The following is a 21,262-nucleotide window of genomic DNA, read 5'->3' as shown; positions in this document are numbered from 1 at the left end:
GATGTACCAATAAGATTTATGGATTAAAACTAAAAAGTCATAGTATCTGCTTTCAAGATGCTTAAAATCTTAGTAAGAGCACTGATGATACATAGAGAACAGAGGTGTCAGCATGTCCAAATGCTTTTATTTTAAACCAAAAGAAAAGTTATATATTATGCATGGGGTGTATTTTAGAAGCCTCTTTTCCACAGTGGAAAAGATTAAAAAAAAAAAAGTCAATTTCAGGAAGAATTGTTATTAGTTGCTGTCTAGTTGGCTCCAGCTTATGCCTGGTCCTGTGCCATTTTCATGACTGGTGCTATGTCTGAGTCCAGTGTTTTGGTTATTGTGTCGCTCCATCTCACTGAGCCTTTCTCTCGTTTGAGCTGAACCCTCTACTTGACCAAACATTATGTCCTTTTCAGACAGTTGGTCTTTTCTGATGATGTAAGTGAGCTGAAGTTGTGCCATCCTTGCTTCTAAGGAAGATTTTGATTGCATTTCTTCTAAGACTGATTTGCTCATCCTTCTTTGCCAACACAATTCAAATGCATCAGAAAGAGTAGAGCTTTTAAAGTCGGAGGAAAGAAGTTTCCAAAAAGGGAGCAAAAGAATTCCATACAAAGAGAAGTACCAAAAGGCAGACCACATTACTCCTGGGTTCTCACTGGGAGTCCAGCTATGGCCTTGTATCACTTCTCACGTGAGTCCGAAACTTACAGAATTTTAACGATTAACTTGAGAGCACAGGTTCTCTTCCTGCTCCAGTGGGCATCATCGCCAAAAACCCGACCCCATGAATGCTCTCAGAACACAAAATGTGCTTGTAAATGGCCCTGCCAAATGCTTCCTCTAATCACTTTTATTTCAAAATGACTTTGAAGTTCATTTTGGAAATCAGGTGGTAGGAAATCTAAATCAGGTTTAGATTGCTTACCATCCAATCTATATATCTAAATTTATTCAGGCATTTGTTTGCTTCTTTGTTTCTCCATTTTTGTTATTGTTGTTTTCTAAGCAAATTAATAGGATGGCACACAAGTTGTTGAAGTATCAAATCTAAGCTAAATCTAATACATGAACAATGTTTTAGTTTGTTTTCACCCTGGAGCTTTGGAATGGCGATGAAATTCATAATGCTGTCATAAAAAAAAGAAATGAAGCAGAAATAACAAAAAACAGAAACAAGCCTATTATTTATGGTGTAATGAAGAATCTATATGTCTCACAACAACTGTGAAAAACTAAGTTAAACTTGGCAATTGTGTATGCATGTGTGTGTGTGTCTTGTGTGCGTGCACGTGTGTGTGTCTTGTGTGCGTGCACATGTGCGTGAAGGAAAGAGAGAAAGAAGCAACACAACACAGTGGCTATCTTTATGCAAAACACATATTAGGAATTTCATCCTTGTCCCTTTAGGAAAAACACTGTTTCTCCAGGTTGTAATATTAAGCACTTCTATTACTTAATCAAGGTCCATTAATATATTCTAAAAAGTTACCAGTCGTGATTAAAATTGATTTACTTTTTATACTTATTAATAATTCTCTTGCGGACATAGGATTAATTGGCATCATTCAAAGCCACAAATTATTTTCCTACATTATCAAATGGTTGTTGTGATGTATTCATAACAAGAAGATATCCAATTACACTTGAATTAAGAAACATTATTAAGAAGCAATAATGTTAAAGGGTGGTACTCAGATTCCCCAGGAGTTTAAATTGAAAGTAAACTATATCTGGAAGTGAGAGAAACAAGAAAGAAAGAAGAAACACTGGTACCTGGATACTAGTCAGGGTGGTATACTGGTAAGCTTTGACTACCAGGTAATTGGCTTCCAGATCTATGAGTCCCAGGATCATATACTTCCACCATCTTCGTCGTAAAATTGCCAGGAGGTTTTCTTCTCCTGTGTTAAGAAGAAATGGGTTAAGTTCTTGACAACATAATAAGCTGTACAATTAGAAGGATTCTAAAACATTGTAGCAAGACATTTTTCTGAACTTAACCTCAAAAAAAGCAGTTGCTGCCAAGTTGATTCCAATTCATGGTGATCCCATGTGTGTCAAGAGAACCATGCTCCATAGGGGTTTCGATTGCTAATTTTTCAGAAATAGATCCTCAGGTTTTTCTTCCGAGGCACTTCTTGTTAGTCTCAAACTGCCCACCTTTCAGTTAACAGCCCAGCGTGTTAACTGTTTGCACCACCCAGGGACTCCATAAACTTACCAAATGTTTAACTGAAAAAATGAATCAAAGTGCAAAGATGCACATGTTTTTACTTAGCTGATAGCCTTCACTGTAGATTCCAGGTCTTCAAATCAGCTTCCATGCCAGAATAAGACTGAGAGGAGTATTATTTTACCATGCTAAACATTTTCTCATGAACAGAGAAAAATTCAACTACATTATGTAAAAATCAAAGTAAAGGTGTCCCAGCAAGGCTGCTTAATCTCAGGAAGTCCAGATCATCCTAAACTTCAGGATAGTAGTGGAACAGTTAGAAATGAAAAGAGGGTACCCAAATGGAAAAAGGCTTGTGATTGGCAGCAGACCCGAGACGTCATCATGAATGTTCGCTCACCTTTGGACATTGCATGCACTCTGGTGGTATGTGAGTGATGGGGAGAGAAAGGAAATTGGGGGTCACTCCGATGTAAATGAGTGACATAGGACCATGGTCCTAATGCTGCCAACTACTGTAATTTTCACCATTTTACCTCCTAATCTGGTAGCATCAGAACAGTCTTTGAACTCCTTATTTGTTCATTCTTATTTTCCCATATATTTCTGGCATGAAATAAACCTTATTTCTCAAGGTAGGGCAATGAGGATAACTATTAATAATGCTCTTGAGAGCTACCCCAATCTGCGAGGTCTTCATAGAGGATATGAAGAATACGCAGAAATCCTGAGTAAATGGTATCCTATTAGTTATCTATTGCTGCATAACAAATATTACAAAACATAGCAGCTTAAAACAACAAATATTTACTATCTCATAGTTTTTGTAGGTCAAGAATCTCGGTGTAGTTGAGCTCAGTGTTTCTGGCTCAGGTCACAGTCAAACTGTTGGCCAGGGAAGCAATATCATCTGAAGGCTCACCTGAGAAGCCCTCCAAAATCACTCACCTGGTTGTTGGCAGGCCTCCATGCCTCACCACAAGGGTTTCTTCACAGGGCTGCCTCACAACATGGCAGCTGGCCTCCCCCAGGGTGAACCAAGAGAAAGAGTGAGAAAGCAAGCACCCAAGAGGAAGTTGTAGTTTTTTATTTTATTTTAATATAACCTTGTCTCTGAAGTGACATCCCATCGCTTCTACTGTACAATAAGCCCAGTTCACACTCATGGTGAGATGATTTTATAAGGGCGTGAATACCAGGAAGTGGAAATCACTGGAAGCTATTTTAGAGGCTGCCTATCCCGTGACACGTATCTTCAGTCCTATATAAAACAGCTATAGCTGGTCCTCAAAACCCTCAAGAGCATCCCAAATCCTGACCCACCTCTGATCCATCTCAGAACTTTGAACTCCTGATTTCAGCCTTTGACCTGATTCCAATGCATTTCACATGAAGTGGCCTTTACAATCTTATGGAGTCTTGTGAACACAAAGCTTTCAGACAACAGAGAATTTCAGAGGGTGGGTTGTGGCTAGTTGGCAGGAATAGGAAAGGGTCTCTTGACCTTCTGTAGTCAACCCAATTTTTCTAGCCTTGTTTTTGATGTCACAGTTCCCAGCCTACACTTCAGGCCCAGCAAAAAGTCTTTCTTTCTGTCCCCATGAACTACATTCCATATTCATTGTTCAAATTTAGATCTTCTCTGATCTTTTGCCTGCCCGCCTTCCCAACTGGGCAACATGTACTCAACTCTGTATAGTCCTTTCACATGATTGCGATACTTAGAAATTTGCCTCTTCATTGCATGGAGAAAGAAGCCCTGGCGGTGCAATGGTTAAGTACTCACTTGGCTGCTAACCAAAAGGTTGGCAGTTTGAACCCACTCAGTGGCTCCAGGAATCCTCCTGGTGATCCGCTTCCATGAAGATTACAGCCTAGACAATCCTATGGGACAGTTCTACCCTGCTGACATTTGGTTAGCAGTCATAGCTTTTAACCACTACACCATTAGGGTTTCCTATGGTACTGGTCACATGGGGTCACAATGAGTTAAAATCAACCAACGGCACCTAACTGGATGGGGACTTTTGGGAAGGTAGGGTTAATGTCTTACTCATATATTCACCCACAGCACCTAGCACACTGACAAGTAGTAAGGGCTAAGTGTTTCAGAATGAATGAATGAATGAATGAATTGAAAAATTATGAAGAGCTATCTATTTTAAGAGCCAGTTCTAATATATGAGTCACACTTCTCATGGCTTTGCACTTAGATCCATGGCTAGTGACTGTGATCCCCAAGGCCCTTTTTCACAGCAAGTTCATTTCAGAAATGCCCTGGCACAGCATTTCTTCCTCTCTTACTTACCTACATGGTTGCTAAATCAGCATACCTGTCTCAATTTAGCTGGTAGATCAGTGACTCTGAACCTGAATGCATACTCACATCACCTGGAGAGCTTTTAAAACTATTCCAGTGCCTGGGCCTGCCCCCAGAAATTCTGATTTACTTGATTTCGTGTGGGGCCTTGGCATTGCGCTGAGGATCGAATCTAGGGCTTTCAGATGGTTGCTTTCCCATGGCCAGCGTCAGGATGACTTGGGCTGGGAATTCCAAGAGATATATTTTTTTTTATGGCCACAGAGTATTGAAGACTTTTGACGCCAAAGAAACTACCTGAATGTTTGGCCAAAGTATGCTCTCTCTTGTCTTTGGGATTTTCTATGTGCTGTTTCCTCTGCGTGGACTATTCTTCCTCCAGTCTTCAAATGAAAGATCAGCATAAACATTTCCACCTGGATACCTTAACCACTCTGGAGTGGGTTGGGTTTCCCTGCTATGTGCTGTCTTAACACCTTTGCTAAACCCACGTACAGTACTTACCTCACTGTATTGTGATTGCTTGTTTTCTTGACTCTATACTCATTAGATATTTAATGATTTGAAGAGAGTGATTTTGTCTTGATCATCACTTAGCACATGCTGGGCAGTTGATAAATAACATAGAATGCACGAATAGATTTCATGCTTAATTATCTGAGAATCTCAGCAATGTTAAAGAGTATTGAAATTGAAGTACTTAAAATATATTTATTATAAACATTCATGTTCAGAAAATGAAAATTGTTTTCTAGAGTGCAGACAGCATCTGACAAAATTTAACTGGTGAACATTTATACACAATGCACTCTGCATAGAACATAAAAAGGTCAATGACATATTTAACCTCAAAACTGCAATTCTAAAGTCACAAATATAATGAGGTCATTGTCCCAGTTAATTTACACAATGAACAGAGAATTGGATTTGCCAAGCTCAATGCATGTCAACCATATCCTAATATGTAGCACTGAAATTCTGGGTTCATGGGACTGTTTGTTCCACCAATCAATAAAATATTCAAAGTGCAATTCATTACATGGATTCAAAGGAGTGATGAGTTGCCCTTCTGTTCTGCTGAAGAAGTCTGCAAAGCAAAACACCCTAAATAGCTACGTTCTTATTGTTTTATTCCAAGTACCTGAAAACATACAAAACGCTTGTTTAGCAGAATCATCCAGGAAGGCATGAGAGTGCTTTTTATTCTTGGCTGAGCAAAAAATGCAATCCTTAAAAGGACTGCTTGGGGATTTACCTACATGATTCCTATTAACACTGACATACAATAGTCCATTAGAATTCTTTCTAGAATAATGAAAATATATCCCTTAGACCCCTGCGCCAAAGACTCTCCAAACCTCATGAAATAGGGCCATGTGTAAGAAACACCAGTACAATCGGTAATATGTCAACACTTGGAAATGCTCTTTTTTAAAAAAAAAAAAATTAACTAGGAGAAATAATAAAGTCCAAGGGTGAAACTTTAAAATTGTGGTTTGGCCTTTAAATGCATTTTATTATTTTTTATTATCATGTGTTAGAATTGTTCAAATATAAATAAAAAGATCAGAGAATAACGTAAGGATGCAATAATGTATCCATCACCCTTATCTAATAAAAGCTAACATTTTGCCACACTTGCTTCAGAGTTTTTTGTGTGAGAGAGAAGTGAAACGTTACAGATGAGACTAAAGCCCCCTTTCTGCCCCTGCCATATTTCACATCTCTCCCTCCTTCCTCAAATCACCATCCTGACACTGTTGTGTATCCTTCATGTTCCTGTTTTTGTTACATATTTTCTGCATTTGAGTATATCCAAAAAAGGCAGTCATGGTTCACTGGTAGAGTCCTTGCTTTCCACGTGGGAGGCCTGGTTTTAATTCCTGACCGATGAACCTCAAGTGCAGCTACCACTGTCAGTGGAGGCTTGCGTGTTGCTATGATGCTGAACAAGTTTCAGTGGAGCAGACACAGGAGGAAGAAAGGCTTGGTGATCTACTTCTGAAAAATCAGCCAATGAAAACCCTATGGCTCACAATAGCTCAGTCTCATTGTGCATGGGATTGCCATGAGTCATAGCCAACTGGATGGCAGCTAACAACAACAGTGTATCCATAACAGGATATAGCTTTGGTCTGTTCCAAAATTTTACCTGAAAGCGTTCATAATGTACATATCATTCTAGTTTCCTTTGTGCTTAACCTGGTTTTAAAAATGTATCCCTGTTGTTTTACGTAGAGCGAATTTGTTTATATTAATTGATATATATGATTACATTTTACGGGCATGTCACAATTTCTCCAGTCTTCCACTGATGAACATTTAAATTGCTATCTATTACGTCTGTTACACTAATGCTGCAAAGAACATCCTTGTACATGTGTATCGCTACAACTGGTATAGAGCTTTATTTTGTTTCCACCCTCTTTTTTAAGACTGCAGAGCACGCAGGTATTCAAAAATGTGTAAAACGTAATTTAAAAAAGCTATTCTAATTTAAATGAGTCCTGGGGAAGCAGTGGTTAAAATGCTCTACTGCTAACCAAAGGGTAGCCGGTTCAAACCCACCAGCTGGTCCAGTGGGAGAAAGATGTGGTAGTCTGCTTCCATAAAGATTTACAGCCTTGGAAACCCTATGAAGCAGTTCTACTCTGTCCTACAGGATCACTGTGAGTTGGAATAAACTCGACGGCAGTGGGTTTGGTTTTGGCTTGTAACAGTCCAACAGCAAAATGTTTCAGTAATTGAGAACAGAGAGGGAAATCACTGACAATCTTGATTGTGTAATTCACATCAAATTTTACTAAGCATCAACGGCATAATCAAATTAATTTTTCCTACTTTTTAAACAAGCACTTTGTGATCATTAAGGCTGTGTGTTAACTTGGCTGGGCCATGATTCTCTGTGGTTTGGCAGGTATGATGTAGTTTGACAGTTGCATAATGATGTAGGAGCCCTGGTGGCACAGTGCTAAAGAGCTACAGCTGCTATCCAAAAGGTCAGCAGTTTGAATCCACCAGCCACTCCTTGGGAACACCAGTGGGCAGTCCTACTCTGTCCTACTCTGTGGCTATGAGTTGGAACGTACTGTACTGCAACGGGTTATAATGATGTAATCACTTTCATGATGAGTTTTGATACAATGTGATCATCTCCCTGATGGGATCTGCTGTGAGTACCCAATCAGTTGAAAGGGAGTTTCCTTGGGGGTGTGGCCTGCATCCAATATAAGTGGACTTTCTTGCAAGGCTTGTGGGGTTTTGCTCATTCTGGTTGCTGCAGCTGGCTCCTGTAGGTCTGATCGTCAATTCTTGGGACTTGTGTTAGCAGCTTACCTGCTGTTTTACCTGTTAATCTTGGGATTCATCAGCTTCCACAGTCTGTGAGTCAGAGACCTGCTGTCTGACCTTCTGATCTTGGATTTGCCAGCCCCTGCAGCTATGTGAGTCAAGAGAAGCCTCCAGTCTGCCCCATGAACTTGGAGCTTTCCAACCTCTATGAGTGAACCATTTTCATGATATAAATCTCTCTCTATATATATGTATACACACATGTGCATGCATGTACACACACACACACACACACACACACACACACACATTTAGAGAACCCGAACTAAGACATACTTATACAGTATTTACTAGATGTCAGGCAGTGTCTATGTGCTTTATAAGTATTAACTTACCCAAGCCTCATAATAACTCCATATAGGAGATGCTTTTATTAACCCTATTCATAGATGACAAGATGGAGGTATAGAGGAGTTAAGGACGTTGCAAAAGGTCACAGAGAGGAGCTAGGATTTACATTCAGGCAACCTGGCACCAGGCTCCATCTTTGTTAGCATTGCACTATTTTTGCCTCACTGATTTATAACTGCAGCATTGACCTCACAAGTCACGCATTTCTCATTAAAGTATCATTCCCGTCCAAACACACCTTCAAGGTGTGGCAGTGCCAACTCCAAGGGCCAGTCACACTAAAGCCCATAGGCTGGCACCTTCTAGAGTTGCCAGTGCCCAGGCCATGCAGCTGTGTGCCCTCCTTGGTGCTTACCTGTGGTTGACCCTGTGTCCCATCACCAACGGTTCAGGATCAAGGACTGGTGTCCATGAGTTTCCTTTGTGAAATAAGGCTTTAAATAAATTTTATGGCTTATAAATTCTAATTACAAGAATTACTGTTATATGCTGTAGTACTTGCTGAAGCTTCAATCTTTATCACTGTCATACATGGGGATGCGGCAGCGATGGTGTTCAATAAATGAAGAATTAATGAAAAGGACACTTTTATAAAAAGGCTAAAACATGGTCCGTGTTCACTCCTGAAAAAATGTTTATTGCCTGAAAATCAAAACAGCCTCGATTCAGAGTATTCTTCTTTACCCCCCAGGGGTAGTCTACATAGAGAATAAAAGTACTTCCAGACAGTGCACCAGGTGAATTCTGCTAAGAGAACCAAAAAACCAAACCAATTGCTGTTAAGTAGATTCCAACTCATGGTGACTCTATGTATGTCAGAGGAGAACTGTATTCTGTAGGGTTTTCATTGCCTGAGTTTTCAGATGTAAATCTCCAGGAGTTTCTTCTAAGGTACCTCTGGGTGGGCTCAAACTGCCAACCTTTTAGTTAGCGGCCGAGCATGTTAACTATTGCACCACCCAGGACTCCACTAAGGGAACAAGAAATGGCATTATTTGGGGGCTGAATTTTCATTAAGTGCCCTCATGGGTGGTGTGATCATCATGGTGTTTTTATGCAAGAATAGAACCCAGCACACACTGCACAGTGTCAACAATGAAACCCCTGCACAGGGGGTGAGACCTGGACTTGAATAGACCTTGGCTCATGATTTGAAGCCATAGTGCCATCTTCCTTTACCAGACCTCCAAAGGAAAGTGTTTAAGTGTTAGTAAATTTGAAAAGAAAAATGACTTATAATGGAGGTTTACATAACTCACTTCTAAAAGCTGAAGTTTAATTTAGAGTTTAATACAGTTCTCTTTAGTTAGAAAAGTGAACGAAATAAATGTGCTGATTATAAGGAAATGGAAATGGAAATTGTTCATATAAAGGACTGCAACTAATTGGACTTCATGTTGTGAACCTGAGCATAAAGGATGAAATCCAAAAAAAAATTAAATTTGTTTTCAATTCCTTCATTTATTTTTACTAACAGAATCACACAGTGAGATGAGGAAGAACATAAAAAACCAAAAACCAAAACAAACTCATTGCCATCGAGTCAACTCCTACTCATAGCTACCCTATAGGACAGAGTAGAACTGCCCCATAGACTTTCCAAGGAGTTTCTGGTGGATTCGAACGGCCAGCCTTTTGGTTAGCAGCTACAGCACTTAACCACGACACCATCAGGGTTTCCAAGAACATAAAAAGCAGCCCTTTAATGTTTTGGCTTAGTAGCAAACAGACCTGCGTTTGACCACAGACTCCACCTCTTGCTGTGTGGTACTGAGCAATCAGTTAATAGCTCTGAACCTCAGTCCCTCTACTGTAAAATGGGGATCATAACAACTATTACACAGGGCATTATAGATTAAGGGTGATACGAGTAACGTATTTAAACTAATACCTAACACAAGGTATATGCACAAGACACGATAGCAGTTGGTGGGATTCTAGAATTCTTGAATCCTTTACCAACTACTAACCACCCACTAGAACACCAGAGATAGCTATTGCATAGAGGATGCCCCAGGAAAATCAACTCTCTTAATTACTTGTTAAGTCTTTTGCACAAATCCCTTTGTTGTCTCTTACCTTGGTGAGCTGTGCCAAATCACATTTGAGCCAGACTAGAGGCAGGTTGAAGGCCTCTACCTTGACATCTTTCCATGGCCCAGACCCTTGTCTTGATCCTCTAGATCTTACCACTTGATCTGTTAGTGGGGAAGGAGGCCTTTTGAATACATCACTTCTCCCTGAGGCATGAACTAGAACTGGCTTTGTTTCTTGAGATCCTGGTCCTACTAGACCGTTCCAGGATGAAGACTCTTGAGGAGATGTTCCCAGGTTCCCTCTTACCACACAGGCTGCCTATGATAGCAAGACTGAAAAGAGGAAACCACTCAGAAAGACTGAAAGAAGGTTGAGAGAAGAGACTTTGCCTCAGTCCTGGTTGTACTCCCTTCAACCCTGTCTTAGTTTCTTAATGCTGCTGTAACAGATATACCACAAGTGGGTGACTTTAAAGCACAGAATTTTATTTTTTCACAGTATAGGAAGCTAAAAGTCTGAATTTGGCACGCTGGCTCTAGGGGAATGCTCTCTGCTCTGGGGGAAAATCTTTATCTCAGCTTCTTTAGCATTTATCTCAGTGTTCCTTGGAGATCTCTGCATGGCATTTATCTTTCTCCATTCTAGCTTACTTGCTTCTGTGCCTAATTTGCTCTTTTTTTATCTCAAAAGTGGTTAGGTTTCAATTAAAAAATGGGCAAAAGATATGAACAGACACTTCACTAAAGAAGACATTCAGGTAGCTAACAGATATATGAGGAAATGCTCACTATCACTAGCCATTAGAGAAATACAAACCAAAACTACAATGAGATTTCATCTCACTCCGACAAGGCTGGCATTAATCCAAAAAACACAAAATAATAAATGTTGGAGAGGCTGTGGAGAGATTACAACACTTATACACTGCTGGTGGGATTGTCAAATGGTACAACCACTTTGGAAATCAATTTGGCACTTCCTTAAAAAGAGAGAAATAGAACTACCATACAATCCAGCAATCCCACTCCTTGGAATATATCCTAGAGAAATAAGAGCCTTTACACAAACAGATGTATGCACACCCATGTTTATTGCAGCACTGTTTACAACAGCAAAAACATGGAAGCAACCAAGGTGCCCAACAACGGATGAATGGATAAACAAATTATGGTACATTCGCACAATGGAATACTACACATCGATAAAGAACAGTGAGAAATCTGTGAAACATTTCATAACATGGAGGAACCTGGAAAGCATGATACTGAGTGAAAGCAGTCAGTTGCAAAAGGACAAATATTGTCTAAGACCACTATTATAAGAACTTGAGAAATAGTTTAAACTGAGAAGAAAACATTCTTTTGTGGTTACGAGAGGGGGGTGGGAGGGAGATGGGAGAGGGGCATTCACTAATTAGATAGTAGGTAAGAACTACTTTAGGTGAAGGGAAAGACAGCACACAGTACAAGAGAGATCAGCACAATTGGATTAAACCAAAAGCAAAAAAGTTTCCTGAATAAACTGAACGCTTCGAAGGCCAGTGCAGCAGGGGCAGGGGTTTGGGGGCCATGGTTTCAGGGGACATCTAAGTCAATTGGCATAATAAAATCTATTAAGAAAACATTCTGCATCCCACTTTGGAGAGTGGCGTCTGGGGTCTTAAACCCTAGCAAGTGGCCATCTAAGATGCATCAATGGGTCTCAACCCACCTGGATCAAAGGAGAATGAAGAACACCAAGAACACAAGGTAATTACGAGCTCAAGAGACAGAAACGGCCACATAAACCAGAGACTACATCAGCCTGAGACCAGAAGAACTAGATGGTGCCTCGCTACAACCGATCACTGCCCTAACACGGAACACAACAGAGAACCCCTGAGGGGGCAGGAGAGCAGTGGGATGCAGACCCCAGATTCTCAGAAAAAGACCAGACTTAATGGTCTGACTGAGACTAGAAGGACCCCGGTGGTCATGGCCCCCCAGACCCTCTGTTGGCCCAGGACGGGAACCATTCCCAAAGCCAACTCTTCAGACATGGATTGGACTGGACAATGGGTTGGAGAGGGATGCTGGTGAGGAGTGAGCTTCTTGGATCAGGTGGACACTTGAGACTATGTTGGCATCTCCTGCCTGGAGGGGAGATAAGAGGGTGGAGGGGGTTAGAAGCTGGCGAAATAGACATGAAAAGAGAGAGTGGAGGGAGGGAGCGGGCTGTCTCATTGGGGGGAGAGTAGGTGGGAGTGTGTAGCAGGGTGTGTGTAGGTTTTTGTATGAGAGACTGAGTTGATTTGCAAATTTTCACTTAAAGCACACACACACAAAAAAGTGGTTAGGTTTAAGACATATCCTACACTGATATGACCTCATTGACATAACAAAGAAAACCCTATTCCCAAATGGGATTATATCAATAGGCATAGGGGTTGGGATTTACAATACATATTTTTTTGGAACACAACCCCTTTCACTAAAACTTCGAGTCATCCTTCCAGACCCAGTCTGAATGTTACCTCCCATGTGAAGCCTTCCCAAATTTTCTGCCATCCCTTCCAGGCTTCTTTGGCACTTATTTTTCATCTTATATATCCATGACTTCTACTATACTGCTCCTACCATAGTAATTGAGACACATTATTTATTCAGAGTAAGATAATATTATTAAGGTAAAAGGTAAGGTAGGTGGATATAAAACCTGTAAAATCTGGTTAATCATCTGGCTATTTTGAACAAGTACATCTGGGTGCTTAGCCATCAGGTTGTGGACTAAACAAATGGATAATCCATCGATTTTTTTTTTTCTCTTCACCTGAATTTTCTAACAAAGTGGAGTCATGACTCTAGATTTTAAATGTTCCTTGGTGTTTTATAGGAACCCTCGTGGCACATTTGGTTAAGAGCTCAACTGCTAACTGAAACGTGAGCAGTTTGAACCCATCAGCCGCTCCGTAGGAAAAAGATGTGGCAGTCTGCTTCTGTAAAGACTTCAGCCTTGGAAGCCCTACGGGGCGGTTCTCCTCTGTCCTATAGGGTCACCGTGAGTTGCAATCGACTTGACGGCAACTGGTTTGGTTTAACAGGTTAGTGTTAGATAATTGCCTAGTTTGATTTATTAGTTCAAGTTTACTGGATCTGGGCACAGGTGGAAATGAATAAATTGGAAAAAATTGGCTTCCTTAGAACAAGTATTTCCTTCTGAATAAATATCCACAGGCAGTTTTCTGTAAGGTAAAACACAAAGGATGTCTTGCTCGTGATTTTGGCCAGTCGAGTAATACTGTCAGAACATAATACTGGAAGGAAAATCTGCAATTGAAGGAGAAAGTATAAAAACTAATGAGAGTTTGGGAAGTTACCTAAAAGCAACTAAAAATGAATCATAATTGCATAAGGTTCTGGTAGCTGTCAGCTTAAGCTGAATATGTGAGAAAAAACCCCATATACATATAGAATGATTGCATACAGGATAAGCTTAAGAGTAAGTTTATTTCTTTAAAAGTTACATTTTTGGCACTGATGATTAAAATAAAATATTCCCTATCTCAAATGAAAAACTCAGTCTACTGATTCTTCTGAGACCCCCCCAAAAATGCACATTGTAACATGAAAATGGAAGTTTCAACTTCTTAACATGGATGTTACCCACGTAAACACTGTAAAGGTGAACTGAATCACTTAAATCTGAGAAGCTTTTTCTTTTTTGATGTTTTAAGCTGTCACCTTTTATGAAGCCAACGTAGATGATTTTACACAGTCCATTTAGACTCTACCTACCCTCTTCCAAAATATCCAAAATTCCCTGTGGTCCTGATGTGTCTTAGGACAGAAGACAAAATCACTAACACTTCCTTCTTCATAATGATATAAAATTGCTAGTAAGTTTGTCCAAATTTTATCATAAACCAAGAAGCCAAACCGGTTGCTGCTGATTCTGACTCATAGCGACCCCAGGTGTTTCCGAGTAGAAGAGCCTTCCATAGGGTTTTCAATGGCTGTGATCTTTTGGAAATAATCACCAGGCCTTTCTTCCAAGTCACCTCTGGGTGAATTTTAACCACCAGCCCTTCGGTTAGTAGCTAAGTGCTTAACCATTTGCGCCATCCAGGAACAATTTTATTGTACAGGTAGTTAAAGCAAACAGCATGACAGACAGACAAACAAATACTTTATCGGGATGTCTGAAAACCCCTATATAAAAACTGTACCAACTCTTACATTCTCTGCTGGTCAATACCTATGTATTATGGGTCACTCTATCTCTTAATGAAAAAAGTGCATGAGATCTAAACTCCCCTCCGGTGTATTTTAAAACAGGATATACAGTTCAGAGCATTCATTTTCTATTCTTGGAAAGAACACTCTGAGAAAGAATAAATCTATTTGAATGGCTAAACACTGTCACTAACAATAACTGAAAGAGGAAACAGAAAATCTTAGAAATGTTATGTTGTTGCATGATCAAACGTCTGTCCCATATTTCTAGTTTTTAATAGACGTATTTCTTCATAAAAGTCATCAAATATCGAAAATTTCATCCAATGGATCTGAGCACGTTTTCCTATCCTAAGCTCCTGCCCAGTTTGTGTCTCTTCTTAAATAATGCCTCCTACAGGGCCATTTTAACTTTGCAGTATCTTTTGCATCTATATGTGTAGGCTCTTGCTCTGAAAAGTCTCCCCAAGAGTCCCTTCCTTTTCATTTGGATTATAAGTCTGCTAGGCTGGGCCTTTCCCTTGGGGCTGCCAGTCTGCCCAGCTTCAAAAGCACCTTTCACAGAGAAGACAACGGGAAAGATGCCTTGTGGAGCTGCGTAACCCAGCAGCAGTGCCTTCCCCTTGGCAGTGCACTGGGGTCATTCAGCAGTGGGCTCTGACCCAGGCTCCTCCCCAAACTGGTTGTATGATGTTGCACAACTTACTTAGCTTCAATTTTCCTCATCTACGTATCAGTGCTACCAGGGGGACCCCCTTCTTAGGTATTTATAAGCATAAAATATTTGTACTTAACACAGTGCCTGGCAATTAGTTCTTGTTATTATTATACTGATCTTTATCACAGCTGATCTTTCTTCATGCCAAACCTCCTTCAGAAGGCAACTTTTCTGAAGTATAACTTAAATTTGTCCCTCTTCTGCTCAAGAATTGAGTGCATGTGAGATGTATGTAGCTCAGCATAACCACATCCCAGAATCTTCCAGGTTAGAGCACAGAGTGAAACAAACAACTAATCTTTCCAGGTGATTTTAATAAATGTATCTGATTGATTTGCTATCTTGAAAGAGTGTCAAAGTTTGGCACTTTATATCTAAATTTCCTGTCATCATAAAGCTATCACTTACAATGGGAAACACTGCTCACTAGATCAAAATGCTTAATGATAGGTTGGCTGTATGTGGGGGTGGATGCTTTGATTTGAAATTACTCAAAGCAATCATAAGGAAATTATGTATTAATATAAATCTCTCTCTTTACTTTCCTGGGGTGAGCCTGCCGGGAGGAAAATGTATTTGTCCTTCTTAATGACAAGAATAATTTCTTTTTTTTCATCCAATTTTGTGAAAAGTGACCCTATTTGCCTTTTGGAAGTTTCCTGTAATTGGCTCTGATGTCTCCTGACATAATCAGATGAATCTGTCAGTTTTGTGGATTTCGTTTTGAACAAAGAGCTGTGTAGCAGCTGATAACACATGATGTAAGGGGAAGAGGCCACAGTGGGCTTGCCTCCGAACTCCTTCCACTTGCTGAGCATATTCCGGAGACAAGACGACAGAAGGTACCAGCCGGAATTCTTGAGGGCTGACCTTGAGCTCGGACATGAGAGCATCTGTCATGGTGGACACATAGGTCAGACCCAACATGGGAAATTAGCAAGATGGAGTGTCAACGGGCCAGAGACCTGGTAAAGTGGAAGGCTCCTCTGCCTCCTCTTCCCTCTCCACCCACCTGTCTCCCATCCCAAATGCCAAGCACAAATCTACCAAGGCTACTTCTGCTAACTGACATTTATTTCTTATTGAACACTATTTATCAGATACTGGGCCAGAAGCACCATACATTCATTCTGTCAGGTAACTGCCATCCTATAATCTAGGTTAAAAGCATGGAGCCAGAAAAACCTGGGTTCAAGTACTGACTCTGCCGCTTCACTGACTGTATCACCTTGGGAAAGTTTACCCATTTATAAGATGGAGCAAATACTACTTCTTAGAAAATACTGCTATAAGGATTAACTGAGAAAATGTAGTGTCTGGCCTCCAGTGAACATTTGGTAAATGATAGATTTGCTATTAAAAACCCTATGAACCAAACCACTGCTGGAGAGTTGATTCTGACTCATAGTGACCCTATAGGACAGGGCAGAACTGCCCCCATAGGGTTTCTAAGGCTGTAATCTTTATGGAATTAGACTGTCATATCTTCTCCCATGTAACAAATGGTGGGTTTGAACTGTCAACCTTTCAGTTAGCAGCTGAATGCTTTAACCACTGTGCCACCAGGGCTCCAAGAATCCTATAAACCAAACCCAAACCAGCTGCTGTCAAGTCGATTCTGACTCATAGTGACCCTGGAGGGCCGAGTAGAACTGCCCCTTTGGTTTGCAAGGAGCGGCTGGTGGATTCCAACCGCTGACCTACAAATGCCTAACCAGGGCTTCAAGAATCCTACGAGGAAGGTATTTTTCAGATCATGAAATTGGATTTAGAAGATGTTATTTGTCCAAGGTCTGTCCTTGCTTTCTACTAAAAGCACTCACTAAGAACGATGCTTTTCGTTTACTGATATCTTCAATAAAATAAATCAGAAATATTTTTATTTATGCCATCGTTCTTAAATTATGTGTGGTAAAAACTAGGCAGCATGGTTACGAGCAATGCAATATAGCGACCCTACAGGACAGAGTAGAACTGCCCCACAGGGTTTCCAAGGCTGTAATCTTTACAGAAGCAGGCTGCCATATCTTTCTCCTGTGGCTGGTGAGTTTGAACCGCTGACCTTTTGGTTAGCACCTGAACGCTTAATCACTGTACCACCAGGGATCCTTCTAGGTACTATAGAAAAAACATATTTCCATTTGAAAACATTGAAGCATGCAATTGTGCGGTTAAAAAGTTGCTGCCTTGCAAACCTAGTAGCAATGCGCACCACATTCTTGTCGTTGTTAGATACCGTTGAGTTAGCTCTGACTCACAGTGATCTTACGTACAACAGAATGAAACACTGCCCAGTCCTGAGCCGTCCTCACAATCTTTGTTATACTTAAGCCCACTGTTGCAGCCACTGTGTCAATCCATATCATTGAAGGTATTCTCTTTTTCGCTGACCCTATACCAAGTATGATGTCCTTCTCCAGGGCATCCCTCCAAAGTATGTGAGACATAGTCTCTCACCCATCCTTGCTTCTAAGAAGCATTCTGGTAGTACTTCTTCCAAGACCCATTTGTTTAGTCTTTTGGCAGTCCATGGTATATTCAATATTCTTCGCTAACACCACAATTCAAGGCCATCAATTCTTCTTTGCTCTCCCTTACTCATTGTCCAGCTTTCACATGCTTATGAGGCGATTGAAAATACCATGGCTTGGGTCAGGTGCACCTTAGCCTTCAAGGTGACATTTTTGCTTTTTCACACTTTAAAGAGGTCCTTTGCAGATCTGCCCAATGCAATGCATCATTTGATTTCATTATGAGCACTACAGTATGCAGATTATGATCTTAAAATACCATTTTTCACTAAAAGAAACCAATAATCTTTGGAGAAATGGCTGATGCAGATTTGGGCAGGGATGTACAAGGTAAGCCTGGGACATCTTGTCATACAAAACAGCAAGGAAGTGTTCAAACAACTATTAAGGTTGAGTCCAAAGAACCCAGAGTTCAGTTTGAAGGGGTTTCATACGAAGATAACAATTGAAATGTATAAATATATTTAAATTCATGATTTTGTAATAAATCTAAACAACTGCAGCAACAATAACAACAACAACGAAAACCACCACCACCACCGAACAAAAAACTCTAACTGGACACCATTGGAAGACATTAGTAAACCAACTCATTATTTTGAAAATTGATGCATAAAGAATCAAGGTTTTTCCTGGGATCCCCATATAAACCATACCAGCAGTTTAGTGTAGGTAACTAAATAGTAGATGAGATGGCTAGTTATCCTTATAGAAATATTCTAGCTAATAAATAAAGAGAATGTAAGGGATTTTTTTTGCAACCCCAATGAACAAACAGCTATAGGCCTAGAAAGTCAAGCTACTAACATTACAAAGAAAGAGACAATTAAGCATTATGTCATTTATGTTTTTTGTGAAACCCTGGTGGTATAGCAGTTAAGTGCTACTGCTGCTAACCAAAAGATCAGCAGTTTGAATCTACCAGGTGCTCCTTGGAAACTCTATGGGGCAGTTCTACTCAGTCCTATAGGGTTGCTACGAGTCATAATCAACTCGACGGCAACGGGTTTGGTTTGGTGTTTTTTTTTTTTTAATGGAAAAAAACGCCACCTATGCAAAACGAAACAAATAATAGAGCATGAATCTTATCAAGTCTCTGGACTCAACTACCAATTTACAGGAATACACAGGTCAAATGAACATGTTAAAATACACTACGAAGATGCAATCAGCAAAATCCAGACCGTGGGATATGTTATAGCCTGACTACTCGAAGTCTGGTCTGCCGAATGACAGCAGCAGCAACACCTGGGAGCTTCTTCCAAAACCCAAACCCAAACCCATTGCCGTTGAATCAATTTAGTCTCATAGCAACCCTACAGGAAAGAGCAGAACTGCCCTACAGGGTTTCTGAGGAGTGACCAGTGGATTCTAGCTGCCGACTTTCTGGTTAGCAGCCAAATGCTTAACCGCTGTGCTGCCACGGTCCCACTCGTTAGACATGCAAAATCTCAGGCCCCAGCCCAGACATACTGGCTCAGAATCTGCTTTTGATCAAGTCCCCAGGTGATTTGTGTCCACCGTTTCAGAAGTACTGATCCTATAGACCAGACGACAGTTTCTTCAACAAATAAATTGCGATAAATACAAAAGAGGACAGGGAAATCTATAGATTCAAAAACTTGAAAAATATATCAATGAATGGGATGTGTGAATGTTTTTTGCACCCTGACTCAAACACACTGCAATATATATATATATACACACACACATATATGTACACACATATATATGATAGCTATGATCCAACTGGAAATTTGAACACTGACAGGGTATTTGGGATTACTGTTCATTTTAAATGTGATCATGGTGTTGGGGTTATGTTATTTTTAAGTTCTGATCTTTTAGAAATACACACTGAAACAGTTACAGATGAAATGGTATGTCTGAGATTTGGCTCTGAATAATACAGAAAGAAATGGTGAGTATAGATCAAATAAGCCTGACCATGAATTGAGATTTGTTGAAGCTGTTATTTTGGCATGTAGGTGTTCATTATACTATTCTGTCTACTTTGTTTTAAAATTTTCATAATAAGAAGTTACAAAAAGAAGAGATTACATTGTGGAGAGAGAGTGTAGCTAATGGAGAAGTGTGGGCTGCAAAATATCAATAGTGTCCATGTGTTTGTAGACCTCTTAAGTCATTTTTCTGGTGCCATCACATTCCTTCTTATAGTGCCCTTGAATTGAATGTGGTATTATTCTCTTTAGCACTCAGAGAATGCAGAAGTTTTAATTCTATCACTTCCATTTCTTCATTTCAGTTTTGGAGGTCAGGAAGGAGGCTTGGCAACAATTGCCAGAGCAGATTCAACAAGCTCCTTAAGAGCTAAGAACCTCTCTTGTTCATTTCCCTGAATTCTGTGCTTGTGGAGGTGCTTTGCCCTTGTGCTAATGGCCAGCACGTTCCAGCCCTTGTTGCTTTATTTACAAGACAAGCCTGTCTGTGTTTGGACTGCAGAAGTCCTTATGAGCAATTTTCTACTGGTGTAGTGTAGGGTCTGTAGCAACTACCAGAAGCTACATAAAGACGATGGTAGAGAAAATGGACCTCTCCAGGGTTCACTGGACCAATAAACAATATCATGACAAATGGAGAAAAGGTTAAAGTTGTCAAGGATTTCATTTTACTTGGATCCACAACCAAAGTAGCAATCAAGAAATCAAAGGACACATTGCACATGCATTTCAAGTGCCTCATATGCACGTGAAAGCTGAACAATGAATGAGGAAGGCTGAAGAACTGACGCCTTTGATTTATGGTATTAGCAAAGAATTAACTATACCATGCACTGCCAGAAAAATGAACAAATCCATCTTGGAAAAAGTATAGCCAGAATACTCCTTAGAAGTAAAGATGGTAAGACTTCATCTCTGGTACTTTGGACATGTTATCAGGAGGGACCAGTCACAGAGAAGGACATCCTGTTTGGTAACGTAGAGGGTCAGTGAAAAAGAGGAAGACCCTCAACGAGATGGATTGACAAAGTGGCTACAACAATTGGCTTAAGCATAACAACGATTGTGAGGATAGTGCAGGACCAGGCAACATTTTGTTCCAATAGAACACATGGTTGTCATGAGTTGGAACTGACTGGACAGCACCTAACAACAACATAATAGCAACAACGGGGTTGGTAGGGCTCTCTTCAGTTGTTGTCGTTAGTTGCCCCTGAGTTGTCTCTGACTTGTGATGACCCCATCCGAGCAGAGTAAAACTGCACTCCATAGGGTTTTCAGGGCTATGATCTTTCAGAAGCAGATCCCCAGGCCTTTCTTCCGAGGTGCCTCTGGTTGGGTTTGAACTGCCAATCTTTTGACTAGTAGTCGAGTGCTTAATGTTTGTACCACCCAGGTAAGATAAAGCCAGCTGAGCAAGGTAATAGCTAACACAATTATAAGAGATGGCATGAAGTGAAGTGTGATAGCCAAGAACCAGGGAAGAAATAAAACAAAAAACAAAACCAAAACTCGTTGCCGTCGAGTCGATTCCAGCTCACAGTGACCCTACAGGACAGAGCAGAACTGCCCCACAGGGTTTCCAAGGAGCAGCTGGTAAATTCAAACTGCT

General features: G+C 40.4%; 1 protein-coding gene across 1 annotated transcript in view; it reads right to left on the bottom strand.

Annotated features, from left to right (window-relative positions):
- SLC35F1 (solute carrier family 35 member F1) overlaps window positions 1-21,262 on the bottom strand; it is a 536,791-nt gene that overhangs the window by 120,213 nt on the left and 395,316 nt on the right. Inside the window, exon 3 of the mRNA XM_049899834.1 lies at window positions 1,768-1,895. Within this exon, the coding sequence (XP_049755791.1) occupies window positions 1,768-1,895 (128 nt within the window). The remainder of the gene's footprint in view (window positions 1-1,767; window positions 1,896-21,262) is intronic.

Source organism: Elephas maximus, chromosome 1, assembly GCF_024166365.1.
Source record: "Elephas maximus indicus isolate mEleMax1 chromosome 1, mEleMax1 primary haplotype, whole genome shotgun sequence".
Taxonomy (NCBI): Eukaryota; Metazoa; Chordata; class Mammalia; order Proboscidea; family Elephantidae; genus Elephas; species Elephas maximus.
The sequence above is the reverse complement of the archived record's forward strand: the minus strand, read 5'-3'. Positions and strand labels throughout refer to the sequence as shown.